Source organism: Pseudonaja textilis, chromosome Z (genome assembly GCF_049901715.1).
Source record: "Pseudonaja textilis isolate UNSWEBS1 chromosome Z, rPseTex1.2, whole genome shotgun sequence".
In the NCBI taxonomy this organism is placed as follows: Eukaryota; Metazoa; Chordata; class Lepidosauria; order Squamata; family Elapidae; genus Pseudonaja; species Pseudonaja textilis.
In genome coordinates this window covers 90,699,712-90,721,250 of record NC_142008.1, presented here as the reverse complement: position 1 = coordinate 90,721,250, position 21,539 = coordinate 90,699,712, and the positions used below count along the sequence as shown (strand labels likewise).

Below are 21,539 nucleotides of genomic sequence, written 5' to 3'. Positions count from 1 at the left end.
TTTTAAAAAAAAACCAGTGAAATATATTAAAAGCTACCCCTTTATTTTAAGATTGTTTAAACGTTACCAGAAAGGAAACATGTAGTTAGGGATGAACTTTGGAGTTCCTGGTACTATCTGAGCTTGGTTATTTGCTTGCAGACTTTTCATTACCCAACTAGGTAACATCATCAGTGCTACAAAGTGTGGAATTTGGTCCATATTTATATATTGTTTATATTCAAACATTTTAGCTATTTTAAAATCTTTAATATGTTCATTTTAACATAATATAGCTATCCAAGACTTGAAAACTAATTTTTAGAAATCCAGTTGCCTGGATCATTATATATGCAAGATTGTACAAGCAGTTGTTTATGACGAGTACCTTTGATTTAAATTAAGCTGAAAAATAAGCTATCAATTAGTCCTTATTTGCTACTTTAAGCAAAGTTTTTATGACTTCCAATAGGAAAAGAGATAGTTGTACTCTTGGGGATAGTAAAGCAATATTTACTGATGTTATTCTGGAAATATAAAGGCAGATCTCTATTAACACCAAAAGGGAATGAATATTCTTTCTTGAATAACATTCAAGTTAATTTCTTAAATGTAACTAACCAAAAGCGGGATTCTCTCCTTGCGATTGTTTTGTCATTCCTAGAGAACACAAATTATCCAACAGGAGTTAAATAATAAGAGGTTTTTTTGGCTAAAAATGGTTACTCCCATGGAATGCACTCACTGGCTGAGTTCACACATCAAGCTGTAGTGTTTGTTTTAAAAGCTATGATGGCCTAATTTTACCACAATACTGGGTTTACCCAGTACAATTAATTATAATCCAAACCACAAAGTTAAGTGATATGTGAACCAATCACAAATAAATATTAAATATTCTTCAGGGCACACTTCCAGGTAAGGCAACATACAGCATTCTCTGGCTTTTCATACACTCCAAGAGAGCACTCCCAGATTTAGCTTATGGTCACCCATTCACAGCATACAACTTGTAGGTCCCCCTTACTTTCTTTCTGAGTTTTTCAGATAGATACAATTAAAGCAGACAACATACACATCCCTGATCAATAGCTTGAAAATAATTAGGGACACACACACACACATCACTTTTATCCAAATACTGAGGCACAAGGGTTTTTTGAAATACAGAGACTCTGTGAATTTAAAACAAGAGAACTTTATGAGTTACATAAACATTTGCTCTCATACACACACATACACAATTACCCAAGCTTTCCTCAACTAGGCTGACAGGCACTAACTAGAGCTAGAGGGGCAGAAGCCACCAAGTCTGGCACCAAAAAGTGAATGGATTTTAGGACCCCTTTTAGCCCCCCAAAGTCCTTGCTTTGTTGATTCACAAGTATGGTAGCTGTAGATCAGATGGCAGTATGCTCCATGTATTCAGGCTCAGTTTCCTTGTCTGGCCTAACTTTTTCAGTTAATAGTTAATTTTTTTCCTTTGAACTTGGTTCTTTCTTAACTACCTCTCTAAAGGGATCTTTTAGATAAGATTCCTGGCTTGTTGTGTTCTCTGCTTATGCCTAATCTCACAATATCCTACAATATTCCCCAAAATTGAGGTCATCAAAATAAATCTGCAACAAAATCCTTTACAGGATATTTGAGCTCTAGTGACCCATATCCCATTCTCCAAGTTAGCAGTCTGCCAATCCAACTTGAGAATTCGCTCTTGAACTTGCTACAGACACCTCATTCTATAGTGTATTGTACCAAACATTAAAGAAGCCATTCTCAGTTAATATGAAGTTTAGAGGAAGGGCATCTGTTTAGTGGAAGGGCATCTTTTTTATAAAAGACTGTAGTGCAGAAAGTGAGTTAAAAATAGTTTAAGAATTTCAGAACCCAACATATGTAGGTGAATGGGAAAAAGAGTTGGCAAACTAGAATGCCAAAGCTTTATAAAGTTTATAAATAAAAGAGAATATAAAAAATGAACAGGAATGAGATAGATGTTTCCTTGCAGTTTTACATATTTAAATATACAATACTTACTGTTTGTTCAGCTCAAACCCATTTACTCCACATATCATAAAGACTCAACCAGGTCACTTTCATAAGTTTTCTAAACTTATGAACGTGAGTTGTTAGATGACAAAATGTTTACATATATTAACCAATCCTTTCTCAATAGACATGGAGATGCTTTGCTGATATTTGGCTCATAATCAACAGAAACACCAGCTCCATTTGTCCATTATTTAAAAGTAATTGCTAAGAGTTGAAGTACTAACCATCTTAACAATAGGAACAAAAAATATTGGATTCAAAATGCAGCCACCAAATATAGGGTTCATCAGTTTTTCTTTCACACTTGGTGAGAAGCTTGCCTAGTAATATTTGCTTCACAACATTTCAGTCATATAAAGTGCCTTATGTTAATGATTATATACTTTCTCTCATGTTCATTAACTATCTCATTATAGAGAGCAGAATGGAGCTGTGAGACACACAATTCATGAAGACCATCCTGTTGTGGTTCGCCAGCAGCAATCAGGTGGACGTTCCCGAGAAGCCTGTGCTGGGTGTGAATGAGAGCATGATGATTCATGGAAGAACAGCACAGGCAACTCGGGAGTAAGAATGCTAATTAATGGCCCCTCCCTCTAGGGAAAAGAAGTATGGTTTCAAACTGCTTTTGCCTTTGCAAAAGGCAAAAGTTCGAAGGAGTTAGTGAGATGATTACAGACTCTGATTTATTGGACTAATTGGCTGCAAGCCATCTGTTATCTACAAAGAGGGTTATTTGTGGAATAAAGCTGTGAACGTTTCAGTTTTGGAGTTTATCTGTGTTTGCTTTGGTAAACTTCAGCTGGGACAGAACACATCCAGAATTCACAAAAAGAAGAGGAGAGTTCTGTGAATCTTCAAAATGATGTGATAAGATTATTGTTTAGGTCTGCTAGAATGGTAGCTGCTTCACTGAAAATACTCCTACTTGAACGCCAAGGTTCTGCATTAAAAAGTGTTAACAAAAAATTATAGAATCTTATCCATGGAAATGTTAACTATGTAATGCCCAGTGATAACCAGTATTACCAGCTCCAGACATTTATTTATTTATGGTGACTCGAGGCAGCTTACAGAATGTAAAACCATATTTAAAATAAAAAAATAATAAAAACTAACAAAAGGAATCAAATAAGTTAATAAAGTACAATAGAACAAAATCTGGAAAAAATAAAAAAATCACCCAACTCCCACTCTCCGCCCTGACGACAGCAAGCCATTTAATGGGCTCCATCCCGTTCTGGGTTTCTCAGACCCGCTGGCAGAACCAGGACTTCAGTGCCTTCTGGAAGAGGGGGCCATTCTAATCTTTGGGGGAATGATGTTCCAGAGAAAGAGAGCCACCACCGAGAAGGCCCTTCTTTTGGGTCCCACCAGATATATCTCCCTCAGGGATGGGGCCCGCAGCATTCCCTGACTCCCCATTCTAATGGGTCGGGTAGATTTGACCGGCCACAGATGTTCCCTCAGATAATCTGGTCCCAAGCCATGAAGGGCTTTAAAGGTGACAACCAGCACCTTGAATACACCCAGAAGCAAATCAGCAAGCAATGCAGCTCCCACAGGAGAGGTGAAACAAGTGCACATTGGGGTCTGGACAAAACCATGCAGGCCCCTGCAGTTTGCACCAACTGGAGCTTCCGGATGCTCTTCAAGGGCAGCCCCATGTAGAGCGCATTGCGCGTTGCAATAATCAAGACAGGAAGTGACCAGGGCATAAGTGACTTTGAGTAGGAACCGTTGGTCCAGGAAAGGACATAACTGGTGCACAACCCAATTGTGCAAAGGACCTCCTGGCCTTATTTAAAGTAAATGATCAGTATAAAGCTTAGAATCAATGATAAATGTTGATAGGAAAGAGGACTATTTTCTAAGTTCCTTTCTGCTTTTAGGTTTCAATAATTAGTTGTTAATATTACAGTTCAAAGGAATAATATAAATATTTTAGCTATACTATATATAGCTAAAATTCCTATCTATTCCTATATAGTGTTCATAAATATCGGAAGATGAAATCAAAGATGATTTTTGAGCACATAACTGTTGTTTTTCTAAATATGTATGAACAAAATATCTATCCCTACTTAAGAAAGGTCCAGTAAAATAATTGTGATATAACTATCACACTATATGGAAAGTCATGAAGCCTGATAAAACCTGATAATTCAAACTCTATATTGAAATGGTATATTAAGTATAGTTCATTTTCTTTGAATTGAGTACAATTTGCTAAAGAAGAAAGTTCCTTGCAACACTGGTTTACATATTTACTAGGCCCATTCTGTCATCACTTCCAGTTTTTTAATTTCATAAAAACTGAAAAACCATAATATATATCATGAGAATGGATTAAGTTGCAGTTTTAGTTTTCAGAAATTTCTGATTACATTTATACATCTGACTATAGCACAATGAAAGCAATTAACAGTAAATCTTAGCAGCTGTTTCTTGCTTACACACCTGGCACAGAAGCTATCCATCTGCACTAACTATAACGTAATGTCATTCATCCTTAATGCTGTAGTTCATGCCAATCATGATTTGATCATTGATTCTAGTTTGCCAAGTTTTGATGACATGACAAATTAAACCAAAGATCTGTTGAAAAATGTGCAAGACCACTGCTCACTGGCAATAAGTTTTCATATTATATGATTCTATTTCATAACATGGTTTAGCCTGATTCCCCATCAGTTCAGTATTATACTGGCTGTCCTGGCTTTTTTTCAACTTCATTCTCCAATAAGATAGAAACTATTACTTAGGGTATAATAATTTGGAAGAATGAAAAACAAGTTTGTACCTTAAATCATCCTGCTTTAAGCCACATGTGTTAGGCTCCAACTCCATTCTCACAAGCATAAGCTTGCTATCTTAAAATAATATAATTCAACACATAGGGCCGCATCATGGTGAGAAAGATTACCCTACTGAATCAGATGAATATAAAAAATTTTGTTCTAAGAGACAATAACAATTCTTGGACTTTATTCCCTTTAGTTACATTTTACTTAGGAGGCTCAACAATTCTGATATAAGTATGAAGACCAGTACCTGGAAACAGGACTACGACTCAGAGACCGCTTGGAAACAAAAGGACTGCTGGAGCGCCTTCGATTGAATGGACTGGGAGATCTTCCACTGTATGATCCACTTCCTCTTTCATAACTGGATGAGCGCCTCCTGTTGTATGGACTGACCGACCGCTGTCTCTTGCCGTAAGGACTGGGAGAACGCATACTGGATTGGTAGGCAGCAGGTTCCTTATATGGAGGGCTGACTGATGGTCGTCGTGAGGATACACTAGGACTCTTCTTATATGAATCATAGTTACTGGATGTATGTGAGCGTGGAGGGCTGTTGTCATAGTCCTGTGAATAGGATGCACCTGAGGGACTGTCATCTTGTTTTGGACTATCTGACCATTTACGGTGTGGGCTTCTGGATTTCCGCTTTGGACTGTCCAATGACTTGTAACTTTTAGGGGCATCTCTTTTCCGATGACTTTTACTGTGATCTTTGTGGCCAGATTTTGCCTCCCGTTCTTTTCTAGACTTCTCCTTATGCAGTTTGGCTGCACGGGACTCTTTGCTACTACTCTTGAATGATTTAGATGAGTGGTCATCATTCTCCTCCTGTAGTCTTTTGGAAGTACCAGATAGTCTGTCTTTACTAGAACTCAACTTGCCTGAGGACTCTTGGTTTCTGTCCATTTTCTTCTCGTCTCCCAGCTTACTTTTCATCAATTCACGGACACGCCTGTGTTGATGATGGCGATGTCTATGTAGTCTATCAGTCTTGTCTGATGCTCCTTTTCTCTCATCATTTTCTCTGCGTTCCAACTTGAGGACTGCTTCATCTGAGAAAGTGTCAGAATCAGAGCTGATATCGTCATATTCCACCAATGGCTTGATCATGCTGCCAAGAGGTGCTCCTCCTTCTTGGGACCCCAACGGCGAATCTTTGGAATGCCTGGATCTGTGTCTTTTATGCTTGGAGAGTCGATGCCTTTCTCGGCTGTTTGAGCTCCCGCTACCGGACACTGCATCTTGATGCAAAGACCCCCCACCTCCCGTATCCTTCTTGCCATGTCTCTCCGGGTTTGGCATTCCTTCTCCACTGTGCTTGAAAAGAGGGAGGAATCCTCCAAAAACCCCAAATTCTACTCTTTAAGCCCCTCCCCCTACAATGGAAGGGCTACTTTTTCTTTTGTTACCTATGTCCTACATTCAACCCACCCTTGGTCTCTTTATCAGGATAAATGTGGTTACTCTAAGAATACCTGATTCTGCAATTACATGCAGAATGTTGAAAGAAGCTAATTAAGGAAATAGATCTGAAACTGAGTTGAGCTGCCTTTCACCTGGAGGAAATATTCTCCAAAATATCAAAATATCCTCTGGTCTCACACTTCACATATAGGAAAGGAAGAGACGATGTTTTAAACCCTGAGCAAGAACATGCTCTTCCTTTACTCCAAGTCTAAATTAACTCCCACTTTTAGGGTATTAATTGTTCAAAAGGATTGGTTAAAGGGAAAACCCAGTTTGTAAATAGGTAAGAAGCTGAACTTTACAAACGCCAAAAAAGTAAGTAAGTTCTGGAGACCAGTCACTTCAAGGTTTTTGAAAAAGCCCCCCACCCAAGACTAGTCTCTCAAAGTACTTAAACAGCGGACTGCCTTGGGTCGAGGTTGCCTTGCCACTAACTAAAGGTCCCAACGTCCCTACAAAATGAAAGTAGGGACTGAATTTATTTGCTATTTCCTTAACTTCCTGAGAGGCTGACTATATACTCTTCCAGCCCGCCCCGGGGCCTCGCTCACCGAGCAAATCCCGGAGGCCAGTGACCAACCCAAGAGCCTCTACTAAGGGGACACCCCCTTCCTCAACCTGAACCTCTAGTGAGTTCCCCAAGTTAAAATTCCCATCTTTTTTTACCTACTTCCCAGACCGAAACGGCGCTGTTTCCAGATTGGGGGGGAGGGGAAGGGAAGAGGAAGGCAGGATAGTGAGGAGGGAAGGTTAGCCACCAATTCTCGCGAGAATACGAAAAAATAATCGCCCACGTTGTCGTCCTCTGAGCCGCCGACGCCGTGGCTTCTTTTGGTATACCTCGGAGGCTCCTTTCCCCCAACTCCTCTCTACCAGCTCCTATTTCTCCAAATACCGCGAGAACACGCGCCTGCGTGCGCGTGTATTTGCTCTCACGCAGGCGCACGCGCTCCCGCACAAGCCGAGTTTTGCGAAGTCTCGCGACGCCCGCCCAGAGATCAGAGATGGGACGGAGGTTATTCTGGTTTCTGACCTGCTGCGGGGTTTCTTAGACGAGAATTGCTGCTATGATCTCGCGGGATCTGGGTTTGGGGTTTCCCTCCCCCAAAGCATGGACGGTTAAAGATTAAAATGCACTATTAATCAAACATTTATTTTTGAAAAACCTAGAAGACCGAAAAGGAAGAGGGCGTTTGCTTTCTGGCAGTCATTTTTCTTCTCAACAGTGGGGAGAAAAAACATAGTTTAGCTGTGTTGTAACGCTTTTATACGATCCTAGACCATTCTAATTTTCGGCTATGGAGTATATTAAACTTTATCACAAGGCAACTGCGGACATTTTTGTTTTTTCACAAAAAGTGATGAATTTCCTCGGGAATAAAAACAATTTGATTTAGAAATGGCGCCCCCCTTGCCTTTTTCTCTCAATGCATGCTTATTAAGAAACTTGGAAAGAACATCCTGCCAGGATCAGACGTAAGGGGAAAAGAATGACATTTATTGAAAAGCATACTGTACTTGAAAACAGCTGAAAATAAAAAAGCAGCCATTATGCATGTTTAAAGAATGAGGAATTCGATAACACAGGCGGGGGAAAAGGAGACGGAGATAGAGGCGATTTTAAATATCGCGAGAATTACTAGCCTTCCTGCCTTTGCACTGGCTGCCACGCGGGATTCTCGCACGACTTCCTGCTCTACATTTGTCTGTTTCGAGCCCGGAGAGGAGGAGCAGGGAGGTCTCGCGCGGCGGGGATGGGTGGGATGGCGGTTGCTTTGCAGTAGTCGGGACTGAAGGAGGCTGCTTTTGCTGGGCCCGCCCTTTTCTCACCAAGGGAGAGGGCTTGTCTGGCTGGCAGGGGCAACTCGAGTCTCTACATGGGGGAAAGCAGCAGGGTCGCTTACCCCCTTACCCCCCCACCATCATCAGAGGGATGAAGGCAGTTCAGGGCAACACCGAGGGTGAGTGATGGGGCTTCGGGCTGCCAAAAAGCGCTTGCTCTCCTCCTCCGTGGCAGAATCTTTAGGGAGGTAGCAATAACACGAAAGACTTATGTACCACCCCATAGTGCTTTACATCACTCTCTAAGCGTCAGCATAATTGCCCCAAACTGGGACCTCATTTTACCGGCCTCGGAAGGGTGGAGGGGCAGAGGTAGCCTTGAGCCGGTGAGACTCCAACTGGCAGAATTAGCCTGCAATGTAGGAGTCACGAAGGTTCTCTGATCAGATGGGAAGATCCCTTTACCAAGTGCTCAATAGGGGATTGCCGTTGCGGCGGTGGTAATCGCAATAACCGTGCAGGAGGGATCAATTTGGGGGTTTCGGAAAGAAAGGCGAGTTCTGAGAAATTTTTGTCAATTTCGGATAGACCTCCGAGAAGATGCTTTTGTAGAAAATTGGTAGTTGTGGTATTGGGGGGGGGGGGTAAGAAAACGGAAAGGAGGTTTCGTTTTGCAGCATTTTACAAAAGCGATTTGGGCATGAGCGACAACCTGAGGGCAACTGCTGAAAAGACAGTTGGGTAACACATTAACAGCCATTGCCCTAATGCGACCTCGGTTGGAATCTGGTGTCCATTTTGGGGCGGTACAATTCAAAAAAGACTGAAACAAAGCAAGTTTGAAGAGGTCTGTCAAGGTAGTGAGAATCTGGAGTCTAAGCTTTATGAAGAAATATTAGAGAATCTGTGTGTATTTACCTTAAAAGATGACTTAGGGGAGATGGAAAAGCAGTCTTCAAATATTTGAAGACTTCTAATATTTGAAGACTTGCCATGGAAAAAAAAAGAGCAAACTTATTGCCCGAGAAGGCAGAACCACAACTAATATCTTACATTTTCAAAGAAGGAGTTCAGAATAGATATCAGGAGAAATTCCTGGCTGTAAAGAGATGTCAAGTATTGGAACAAACTTTCTCATGAAGTGGTCGGATCTTCTCTGACTTTAAATTGAGGCAGTAGGAGTCCTGTTGCTTCCTTTTCTCCTTGTTTCTTATGCTGTGAATATAGCATATAATTGGGCTAGTGAAGAATTTTGTAATGTATAATTAGTTATACATTAATAAAAATCCAAGATCCACATGCCCAAAGGTCTTTTTCAAGAGGCAACTTGACTTTGTTTTTCTTTGAAGATGTCTTGCTTCTTATCTAAAAAGCTTCTTCAACTGACTGGACAGAAAGGAAATGGAAGGATTTATATTCCTTGCAGACAGAATTTGCATTCTTTCAGAGAGTTGTTAAGACCATTTGGACCCTAACACCCTCTACTGAGCAAAAGCTGTTCAGTTTTGATATAGGGCCAGTTTTGAGCAGTTGAGCAGACCTCAACAGAGGGGGAGGAATACGGCATTTATCTCCAGTCTACAACATAGTTCTTTCAATAGTTCTAAGAGGCTCCATACCCATTTGCACTATTCAGGTGACCCCAAGGACACAGATTAACCTCCAAATGGCCTCAACAACTCTCTAAAAGAATGCAAATAGCAATAGCGCTTAGACTTATATATTGCTTCACAGTGCTTTTTACAGCCCTCTCTGAGTGGTTTACAGAATCAGCCTATTGCCCCCAACAATCTGGGTCCTCATTTTACCCACCTCGGAAGGATGGAAGGCTGAGTCAACCTTGAGCCTGGTGCGTCTCAATCTGCCAAATTGCAGTAGGAGTAGCTTGCAGTATTTCACTCTAACCACTGTTCCACCGAGGCTCCTAAATGACCAGCTGTCTAGAAGGAATATAAATCCTTCCATTCTCTCTCCATCTAGTCAGAGCTAAAGGAGCTGGGATGAGCTCCTTAATATCTTCAAAGAAAAACAAAGTCCAGTTGCCTCTTGAAAAAGCACCTTTGAGGTAACCATGACCTGGATGACTGAGAATCTCCATAGACAAAGATCCACATATTTCAGATCTGTCCATAGTATTGAATATTAAGTATCTAAGCCAATAGGCAGAAAAGGAAAGAATCAGTTGGCTTAATTAAAATAGGGAAATCTGTCATTGTGTCTTTATATTTCCCAACAGATTTTGAAGCCTATATATATAGCAGATTCTAATACAGTGTTTACTATTTCCTCCTATGCCCTCTGTTCTGAATAAACTAGATTTTTGTGGCTTCTACAAGAAGTTCTATCTTCTATTTTGCCTGAACAACATAGCTTGGTATTGTGATTTTGTTTTCTTTGGATGGAGTGGTTGGCATAGACTGCACAAATAGTCCTTGACTTAAAACCACAGTTAAATGAGTTTTGCCCCAAATGAGTTTTGCCCCAATATGACCTTTCTGGCTTGTTAAGTGAATCAGTGCAGTTGTTAAGGTACTAACATGTTACGTGAATCTGTCTTTCCCATTGACTTTTCTTGTCAGAAGATCGCAAAAGGTGATTATGTGAACCAGGGACACTGCAATCATCATAAATACATCCCAGGTGCTAAGCTTCTGAATTTTGATCATGTCACCATGAGAATGATTCAACAGATGTGTGAAAACAGTCATAAGTCACTATTTTCAGTACTGTTGTAACTTTGTCACTAAATAAATTATTGTAAATTGAGAATTACCTGGAAAGTTCAGTTAGGTAAAAGCTGGAGAGAGAAACAATATCAGTTTGTATAGAAAGCAGGTGCTAATTAATGTCTAGTAGATGAACCGTTGCTTGATTGCAAACAAAATCAAATTAGCAGCCAAATTTTTTATTTGGTTAAGAAACACTTTAATTTGGCGTCCAGCAACTATATGTGTAATGGATTTTAAGTGATATAATATCCAAGTCAATCTAACAATTAGAATGTAGAATTTTAGCAGAAACTGAACAACCCATGACTGTTGGGCATCTTTTCAAAAGTATTTTCTTATCTAAACAGAGAAACAGAATGGACAAAAAAGCAGTGGGAGTAGGAGCTCCCTTATGGAAAGCTGGCAGGGAGTATCAAAAAACATGATCACTTGACTAGCAATGCTGCAGCAGCCATATGTTTGCTAATACAACTGACTTGAAGATCCTTTAAATTTCAATCATATGAGAATAACGGTCTTGGATTTTGTATACATTCTTTAATTTAGTAGATTTTAGGTACTTAATTTAAAAAATGCACTATGAGGTATCATTTTGGAATTGAAGATTATAGGGTTTTAGTATACAGAAAAGAGATTGTAGAGAAACAGAGTTCTACAGCTATGTATAATAATTAAAAATTTGCTGTTAGCAAATTTGTTTTCTAGAATTTGTTCAGAATTTGAAATATTTCCAGAGAGAAAGGCAAATGATGTACAACTAATGATGCATATTGAACAGTTTTAGTTATGATATTGTCTGCTGAACTTATGCATTCCTATCTTCTCTAAAAATTACATTATGATGAAGTCTATAAGAGAAAATTCTTCTGAAAACTTTACCAACCATTTTGAAATTTCCCCTGCAACAATAGATAACAAGGTCCTGATCTTCTGAAATATTTTAGGGATGTAATAGATCTGTGGGAAGGATTTTCAAAGGTTTTGAGACTTGATTTGCTTTTCTTTCAACCTAATCTTTTCTCTTGTTTGAGGCCACTTCATTATATTATTAGCCTAGAAAATTTTATCTTTCATTAATGCAATGTTGAGAATTAATTGTAAAATAATCATTGTTAGTTTTCTTCACAGGTTATACTTGTTCAGTTAGGTTTGGTCAGGGGTGCGATTCAACCGGTATAACAACTGGTTCGGTGACCGTGCGCTTTGCTCTACACTGAAAAAAGCTAATACTAACTTTCAACTGTAGCTGAAGAAAACAGCTGAGGTACAGCAAACTGCTCTGCCATGCGAATCAGTTGTGCTCTAATAAAAAGACATAAATAGCAGGGGCAGGTGGGCAGGGCCACATGCTCGTCAGAGTGAACCAGTTCGGAGCCAGCTGATTGTCAGAACAAGGGGTTCACCCAAACGGGGAGAATTCCACCCTGGGTTTGGTGATTATTTACATGATGCTCTTTGCTCTGCAAAATAAACATTGCAGAATAGTGGTTTGTTAGTCAGCCCTTCTAAATCTGTAAATCAGAAATTGGGGAAAAAGTATTTACAACCACAACCCAAAAAGAACACTGAATATAGGTCATGGTCATCTTCTGTAAGCTGTTTTTCTGTGCAGAAAACCTGAATCTAATTTTCTGAGTTTCAATAATAATAACTTATCAAACGTGTATACCTCCCAAATCTTAACAACTCTGGGCAGCACACAGCAATCAAAGAAATTAAAATCAGTTAAAAGATAAAGATAAAAGATGACAAGTGTAATGAAGCAAGGGTTCTTACTCTCCCTTGCTAAAGCTTTGGTGAAAATTAAAGATAAATTACACATGACTTGTGATTTTCCTTATAGAATCAGAGAAACTGAATAAGATGAGTTCCCTTCTGGAAAGACTTCATGTCAAGTTTAATCCCAACAGTAGACCTTGGACAGAAACCATGAAGCTTGTTAGACAAGTTATGGTAAGGATTAATAGACTTAAATTAATTTGTTTTTTTAGACTTTTGCTATCATCCCCTGTGAATTAATTGATAGTCTATTGATAGTCTTATTGAGCAACTATTTCAGATCTTAGGAAATATTAATTAGAATTTACTTAAATTTGAATAACAGTTGTCACATTCTATCATTCCATAAGACAATTCTAAACTACCATTGGTCCATTGTGTTGATATAATCCATATCTCTCTTTTCTTGATTTCTTTGTGATGATAAAATACAGCTTGTTCAAATCTCCATTTTCTGTAGCTATAGAACATATATATTAAATGTATTAATATCTTAATTCTCTTTCATTTTACTATTAAATATGACATGAAATATTTTCTCCTATTTCTTTTGAATGTAGGAAAAACGAATTGTCATGAATTCTGGAGGTCATCAGAATCTCATCACTTGCTTAGAAACTTTGCAGAAGGCTTTAAAAGGTTGGTGGTTGTGTCAAAAACATATATATTAAATATTTAATTTTTAACAAATACTCATTGGTTTATAAGAATTATCATTAAGTATCTTTTAATGCTTTGTTTACAGCATTTATTCAAAAGAAACTCACAGTATTTATTGACTCTTTTTTGTGTAACAATACTTTTATGTCATATTCCTAAGGACTTATAGATTGATGATAAATCTGTGCACATAATGATTTCCTGCAGTCTGTATCTTTATGTTTTATTAGGTTAATCAGCAGATATATTTTGCATATTAATGTACAAAATGCCACATTACTAATGTGTCAGTGCTTTTGCTTTTTCTCTCCACTCAGAACCAGCAAGCAGTTGCACAGGCATGTTTGTTTCTCTTGCTTCTATACTGTTGCCAGTTAGAACTTAAGCTGGTTAATAGGTGCAAAGTTAAGCCTCTGCCCCCAACTCTATCCTTCATAGCACAGTTAGAGGAGTTAAAGACTTTTGTATCAAGAAGCATAGAGTTAAAACAATATAGCTATTTTTCCTCTGTTTGTGATTGGAAAGAAAGTACCCTTTTTTATTAGTGCTTGACCAACAATTTGAGAGAGCTGTAGTGGGGTCATAATCCAAATCTTGTTTGAGGAAATAGATTTAGTTCCAAGGCAGCATATTAATTGGAGTCTGTTTCTTGATTTGTTAACATGGGGAAGTTGATTTAGAATGATACATATCAACAGCAATGAAGTCAATGTTACATAGCATACAGTGATATATAATAAATTAAAATGCTTAAAACAAGAAGTTATGATGCTGAATTAGGATACTTGAATCAGACATGCAAAAGTTCCCTTATCATGTTTCTCTGCTTTTCTTCCAACTATTTTGGCTAATTCACATGTGGTTAAAGAGAAAAGCAGTCCAGAAAATGAATGGAATGAAAAAACACAAGATTCTGCTATTTTCATCTACATGGTTTCATCTACTGTTTTTAAAACAGATACTACCATTCCCTACTTCTTGCTAAATAATAATAATATATACACAGTGCTGCTGTTACCATGTTTTGATGTCTCTTACCAGTCTTTTGCTTTAGAAAAAATAAGACATTTTTCTTGGGCAATAAAATCCTTAGTCCTCTTACCCCAAGCCTTTGGGGTGAATCACCATAGGAGAAAAATAGAAAAACTTAATGCCACACAAAAGAAATTGTAAATTTAATCTAAAAAGTGAAGATTCAACTTACCATTTATATGAAGAAACTAAAGTTGACAGAGGACCGGATCTAATTAAACTCTCTTCCTAGTGTCATCTCTGCCTGCTATGACAGATCGCTTAGAGTCCATTGCTAGACAAAATGGGTGAGTTATTTATTTCTTTTATAGGTTTTACCTAGTTAATTTAAAAGAATAAGTGGTGGGACTCAAAATTTTTTACTGCCGATTCTGTGGGCGTGACGTGGCTTGGTGAGCATGGCAGGGAAAGGTTACTGTATAATCCCCATTCTCTCCCCACCCCACTAACCTGCTTTCCAGCTCCATTCTCCTGTGCAGGGCAACAAAAGAAGACCCAGCCAAACAGCTGGGACTCGGGAGGCAGTGAATAGATAGGGTGGGGCCAGTCAGAGGTGGTATTTGTCGGTTCTATGAACTACTCAAAATTTCCGCTACCAGTTCTCTAGAACTGGAGAGAACCTGCTGAATATCCCCTCTCATGCTAATCTAATTGTCTCTTTGATATACTACAAAAACACACGTTTCTACTGGTAAGCAGTTTCAAGTTCAATTCTTTTGCAGGAAACATAGTTTCCTTTGGTTATGCAGTACATGGAGTGTAACAAATGTGTTGATCCAAGCGCAAATCTCAACTGTAGGACCATAGTGCAGTGCATAGCTTGCTATTGTGGACCTCTGTGATCTGAATTGTATTATTTTATGAGTGGATTAAAATGTAATTTTCCATAAATTGACAGAAGCAGAATAGTTCTAAATATTTATCATTATACTGTATTTGAAAGCAAGTTTGAAATAATTCTATTCTAATGTCATACTACTCCATAGGTTTCATAGCTCTCTTTGGCCGGCATTATGCATTATACATTTTTATATATTTTCATAATAGTTTAACATTGTTTTGAGGAGATAAAAGTGAAAATTTGGGTAGGAGGCACTTAATTTCAGATATGAGAAGCTACTTTTCTAGTTTGGTATAAATCAAGGAATTGATGAAGTATTGAGTAAATTACTAGCAAGTATAAGTATGTATAAGGTCTTGATGAAATTTGGTAAAGTTATATAATCTTATACATTTTTTTGACATAATTTTCCCCTTTACAAAAGTCTTGGATCTCATCTTAGTGCAAATGGCACTGAATGCTATATAACATCTGATATGTTCTATGTGGAAGTCCACTTGGATACTACAGGACAACTGCGTGATGTCAAGGTGGCACATCATGGAGAAAACCCAGTGGTATGTAGAGTGTAATGGCTAAGTAATTTGTTAATATTTATGTTGATTTATAACATGCATTTATATAACTTATATTACACTAAGCCAGTATTTGCCAGGCTTTTTCCCTCCTTGAGTTAGATTTCTTTTATAATATCCATGGAAATCACAAAATTTTCATTTTTAAAAAAGAAATTTTTATGCATTTAAGGACGTCTCCAAATCCCATGTTAATCTTTATGTGATTTATTTTGCTTTAAGGAAATGCTATTGTATTCCCAATAATTTGTAGTTTATATGTTATCCTTTCCCCCCCACTACAGAGCTGCCCAGAGCTGGTACAGAATCTAAGGTCAGTACTGTGTTCTTTTATTCACTGGCTATATCATCCTTTCCTAGCTGTATGTTTTCTAACAGCTGAATTATCGTTTTATCAACTGCTTTTTGATCTCAGCTCTCAGGTTTATCAGTTGGCCTTCTCCAACTTCTGGGTTAATCTTTTAAAATACCCAGGTTTGTTCATGCTGTAATCCTTTAGGGCACCATAAGGAAAGGTTATACAGCTTATACTAAATATGAGGGCAATCCAGGGGTGAGCTTCAAATTTTTTAACAACTGGTTCTGTGGCCGTAGCTTAGGTGGTGGACATGGCTTGGTGGTCATGTTATTGGCTGGGTGTTTGGTATAAATCAAGGAATTGATGAAGTATTGAGTAAATTACTAGCAAGTATAAGTATGTATAAGGTCTTGATGAAATTTGATGAAATTTAATATCACTCACATCGAGGCACGCATTCTCCTCACCTGGCCTCTCATGACTGTGGGGATGCTGCAACAGTCATAAGCATGAAAAATGGTAGTAAGTCACTTCTTTCAGTGCCATTGTAACTTTGAACGAACATTCCACACAAGCAAAGTACCAGCAAAGGAGGGGAAAAAAACTCCAGAGACGTTCCTGAGACAGGAAATCTAGTCCTGCCAAGAATGTAATAAGGGTTAACAGAGAGGCAGTTTCTGTAAGCAACACCAGAATGTTTCCTTCCTGCCTTCCTTACAGGATTAGGCCAGTAATTTCTTTTAGCAACTGGTTCTCCGAACTGCATAGAACAGGGGTCACCAACCTTTTGGACCTCAGGGACCACCAAACTCATAATTTTAGATCCCAGGGACTGCTAACCGGGTCTGTGGGCGTGGCCTAATTTGTGGGTTTGGCTTGGGGGTCATGTGACTGGCTGGGCATAGCTTGTGTAAATATTATAAATATTTATATAAATATTGCATTTTTTATTAAAAAAGAGCAACTTTTACCCAAAATCAGGCAAAGCAGGCAGATTGAGTTGCTCACAGAATCACAGATTCATTCAGAGATCTATCTATCTGCCATTGGCTACTCAGTCTGTCACATGAAATTTGCTTGCAAGCAAACTCATAAAATTAACTCACAACACACCATGCATGTAAATATTGAATTTTTTATTTTTAAAAAAGAGCAACTTTTACCCAAAATCAGGCAAAGCAGGCAGATTGAGTTGTTCACAGAATCATTCAGTTATCTATCTATCTGCCATTGGCTAGCTCAGTCTCTCAAATTTGCTTGCCGTGAGTCTGCACTGAATTTTCTTGCAAGGAAACCTTCAGTCCTAAGGCAGGTTCGGCTGTGCTTAGCTAGAAAGCAAGAAATCCAGCCATTTCCTGCCTCCTAGCTAATCTAAATCTCCCACCACAGCAGCACAGATGATGATTGGAAAAAGGAAAAATAGCAACTTGGCAGACAAGTTTGATGGGTAAGGATTGAGTAGGTGGGGAGGGTTCCCGCGGGCCATGTGGGCTGAGCAGCCTTGTGTTTCTGTGCACCCTGGATTAATTGCTTTGGGGGGCTGCTCTGGGGGTGAGATATCTCTGCGGCCCACCAAAATTTTCTCATGGCCCACCGGTTGGCGACCGCTGGCTTAGAATGTTAACAACTGGTTCTAGTGAATAGGTGAGAACTGGTAGAATCCCACCCCTGGGGCAATCTTTTCAAAACCTTTATTTATACACAAACAGTCTCCATTCCTTTCCAATAGTTTTCTGCAAATTTCTCTCATTAACAACAGCAAACCAGTGATTTTGTCCCTGTCAGTCAGATAATCAAACAATGAGCTAGCTAATGCAGACTAGTTTATTTGCCTTTAAGACTGGCCAGCAGTCAGATTTCCTATGGCTCCAAAGCTGTGCTGATGGGTACCATGGCCTTGTTCAGGCAAATGTGACCTCCACTGTAGTATTTCACAGAATTATTAAGAGTGAATAGGAAATTGTAATGAAAAATTGATAGACTTAAAAAAGGTTTATGCTGTGAATGAGATAGATAGAACTGAATAATTGTACAGTATGGGCTGGAAATATTAATTAGGTATTTAAAATAGAGACATTTGAAAGAAGAAACTGAAGACTATCTTAATTCTGCATTCTAACAGGATGTTATGTCCTTCAAGGATGTAGAGTTATGAAAATGTCTTTATTTCTTGTATTATTCTTTATAAATGTTTGTTTCTTTTTGAAGGTTAGAAATTAAGGCTTTGAGAAACACATCAAGAATCCTCTACTACAGAAGTAAAAAACAATCCAGAAAGATTGATGGGTGATATAAGGGTATCTCTGAAAAGTATACAATGCACATTAAGGGTATAATTGTTCCAAGCAGGATGCTACACGGCAATATCAAAACGGTCACTTCTCCCCTTCCTCCTTACAAATATTCTAAATAGAATGCTGGCTTCAAAGGATTTTCTTCTTTCCTAGAGAGAGAAACTTCAATGAATTTTCCAAGCATCTTAAGGGTCTTGTTAATCTATATAAAGTGCCAGGTGACAAGTAAGTATTCCATTAAATCATAGTTTCTTAATGGAGAAATAGAAAGCAGTTTTTGTGTTACAAGTTGTTTTATAAATAATTATCCTATTCTGTCATGAGTCAACTGAGACTGACTGCAGCAAGGGATAACACAATATCAGGAGAGGGAGAATTGCAGAACACTGGATATAAAATTGATTTACTTATCTAATTTCTGTAACATCAATCCCACCTAAGCAACTAAGAACAGATTGCAAACATGGCATTACACATTATGGGAGGTGTTTTAACGTTCTAAAACATTGTAGAGCATCTTCTCTTTTACAGAGAATTGAAAGCATTGTTTGATTCTAAAATCTTTAGCTAATTCTTATAGAGTGGGGAATTTCTTTTTTTGTATAAAATGTTTAAAACAAGTTTTTCTTTTCCTTTCAGCAAATTGAAAACTAAAATGTATTTGGCTCTACAATCCTTGGAGCTTGATCTTTCAAAGATGGCAGGAATGTATTGGTAAGAACAGTTTACCACAATGAACCCAGGATTTAGTTCTAATTTTTTTAAAAAAAGAAAAAAAGTACCCAGGGAGTGCAGGTGGCCTGAGAAAGAACTGGCTTTAATCCTATTTGAACAATAGATAAATAAAATATTTGTGCATCATGTTGTTTCACCAATGTTCTTTCTGTTCTGCATAGGAGCGTGTTCACTTTTTAAAAGTTTCAGCCTTTTACCTTTGATGGTAATGGAGGAAGATGGAGTGCCTACATCTGTATTTAGACAAGGCTATAGAGATCATATCTCATGTCTTTATTATGCTGACCTTTATACTCTACACAGTGTTTCAATTAAACCAGAACTCTTCTCTTAACCTGAAGAGTTATTGATCTGAAGAGAAAAAATATTTTTGTTAGCAAATCAGTCCATAGAAATATCCAAAAAAGCTGCCACTTCATCCATTGTGATTGCTGTTAGAAAGAACTGAGTTTAGAAGATTGCAAATGCCAGTTTACTATAACTTGAAAGTTTGTCAACATACTACATATTTTGCCAAATTTTTTTCCTTTCCTCTTTATAATGTTAGTTTCTTATCCTGTTGTGTTAGATTTATTGTAGTTGTAATTTTTGGTTATTATTTTTACTATATATATAATAATTTAAATAACTGTATATGTATGATAGATCTAAGATTCTAAACATGGTTTAAAAGATGAGTTCCAAAACTTTGAATAGGGGATGTGTGAAATTAAGAAAACAGTTGCTGGAACAAAACTGAACTGTGTTTCCCAAATTCAGTAATAGATATCCAATGATCCTGACTGTTTATCCACATAGATTTCATGGCAGGGGAGGAGAGGATCTCATTTAAAGGATTAGATTGTAGTCTTGTCCAAATTTATATTATTGAATTTTACAGAATTAATTTCTGATTGAATATACTTATGATATGTCTTTTGTATCATGAATGCCTAGAAATTTGTTTTTGTTTTCTATCTGCTTATAGGCAAGCCACAAATGCAAACCCCTTGGACAAAATTCTCCATGGCAGTGTGGGCTATCTCACTCCTAGAAGTGGTGGTAGGAAGTGTTTTTTTACTAGTCATTTTCTATTTTATATAAATTAAGTAGGTAGATAGACAAATATAAACCAATTAATGGTGCAATGATTCTTTTTGTAAATAATTTCCAAAATGGTTGATTCCTGATTATTTAAAACAAATTGTGAAATTACTATTACCTAATTTTGTTCTTATATTATCAAATATTTTATCCCCCTTTTAATATTACTTTTGCCATCGTTATACATATATATCTGTTTCATGCACACCCTTCCCTCTAACTTCATCACATTTACACAAATTTTATATTTTCCATCTTATTTTCATTTGGCCAATTATATAAATTAATAACAATATAATCATTTTTTCTATTACCCTATGCTTATGTTCACATACCTCATTATCTTATACAGATAAGTAACAAATTATATTATCCATTAAAAATACTGTCATATAATATATGTGTGTGTTCTCTGTCAGATTCCACATATTTCCTTCCCCATATTACATATTAATTTCTTACATCTTCCATAGACACTTATATAATACTCCTAAGATATTATTTTCATAACTGTTCCAATTAAATTGTTACTCCTTATTCTTATGATTGTTATCTATATATCTTTAATAATATTTCTATAAGAAATTATTAATTCCAAATTCCTCAAAATCTATATTTATATATTTTAACTACTAAAATACCCCTTCATGTGGAATCCCCATCATTTCCATCTTTAACCATCATCTCAAACACTCTTTACTATGCTAGTTCATCTCTTAGCTTGCTTTCCATTCTCTATCATGTTTTGGCCCTTTCTCTTAGTCGTTCCTCCTTTCTCTATTATTTTCTACTGGGTTTTTTTTTTAATAGTTATCAATTTTTTCCCCATCCTCTCCTGATCTTTCTGTAATTTCCTTTCCTGTTGTTTAACTTTCAAATTGTTCTCCCTTTATTACATCAATCATTAACATCTTAGATTTAATTTCCTTTTTGTTCTTTTGTGTTGTTTGTTGTTTCCTTTGGTTTGTTTTGCTGGCTTCTCTTTTATCTAACTCCTCCCCCTTCTGTATTCTGTTGCTTGCATCGCCATTCTGGATTTTCCTCTGTGCTCTGTATTTTAGTACATAAGTCCAAAATTCTATTCATCATTTCATTTGCAGGTTGCAATTCCAACCTTCTTTCTTTACATATTTCACTCATCTTTATTTTGCTTGTTGTATCCAATTACCTGATTGTCCTGTAGTTTTTATTTTATTTAAACCAGCATCTTTCTTTAATTTTTAAAGTCGATGTTCTCAAGTCTTTATTTCCCAATTTTAATAAGTCTATTACTTTTTAAAGAGTTCCAAGATAAAATAACCAATAGTTCCAGGGGTAATATCTTCATATATTCCTTCGCTGTTTGGTTTTAATATTTCAACTTACTGGGGTCTTTTAAATTCACACTTTAAATTCCTTTTAAATTCACACTTTAGTTAAGTCTTTA

General features: G+C 37.4%; 2 protein-coding genes across 2 annotated transcripts in view; one reads left to right on the top strand and one right to left on the bottom strand.

Moving 5' to 3' along the window:
* The window catches only part of CDK12 (cyclin dependent kinase 12), a 32,014-nt gene extending 24,775 nt beyond the window's left edge, over positions 1 to 7,239 (bottom strand). The window contains 1 exon segment of the mRNA XM_026717597.2: positions 5,086 to 7,239. Coding sequence (XP_026573382.2) covers positions 5,086 to 6,140 — 1,055 coding nt within the window. The 5' untranslated portion in view covers positions 6,141 to 7,239.
* A 714-nt stretch (positions 7,240 to 7,953) lies between these two features.
* Positions 7,954 to 21,539, top strand: part of MED1 (mediator complex subunit 1) — a 35,368-nt gene continuing 21,782 nt past the window's right edge. Inside the window, exons 1-9 of the mRNA XM_026717487.2 lie at positions 7,954 to 8,266; positions 12,660 to 12,769; positions 13,156 to 13,234; positions 14,520 to 14,574; positions 15,553 to 15,685; positions 15,988 to 16,016; positions 18,449 to 18,520; positions 18,935 to 19,009; positions 19,998 to 20,071. Coding sequence (XP_026573272.1) covers positions 8,239 to 8,266; positions 12,660 to 12,769; positions 13,156 to 13,234; positions 14,520 to 14,574; positions 15,553 to 15,685; positions 15,988 to 16,016; positions 18,449 to 18,520; positions 18,935 to 19,009; positions 19,998 to 20,071 — 655 coding nt within the window. The 5' untranslated portion in view covers positions 7,954 to 8,238. The remainder of the gene's footprint in view (positions 8,267 to 12,659; positions 12,770 to 13,155; positions 13,235 to 14,519; positions 14,575 to 15,552; positions 15,686 to 15,987; positions 16,017 to 18,448; positions 18,521 to 18,934; positions 19,010 to 19,997; positions 20,072 to 21,539) is intronic.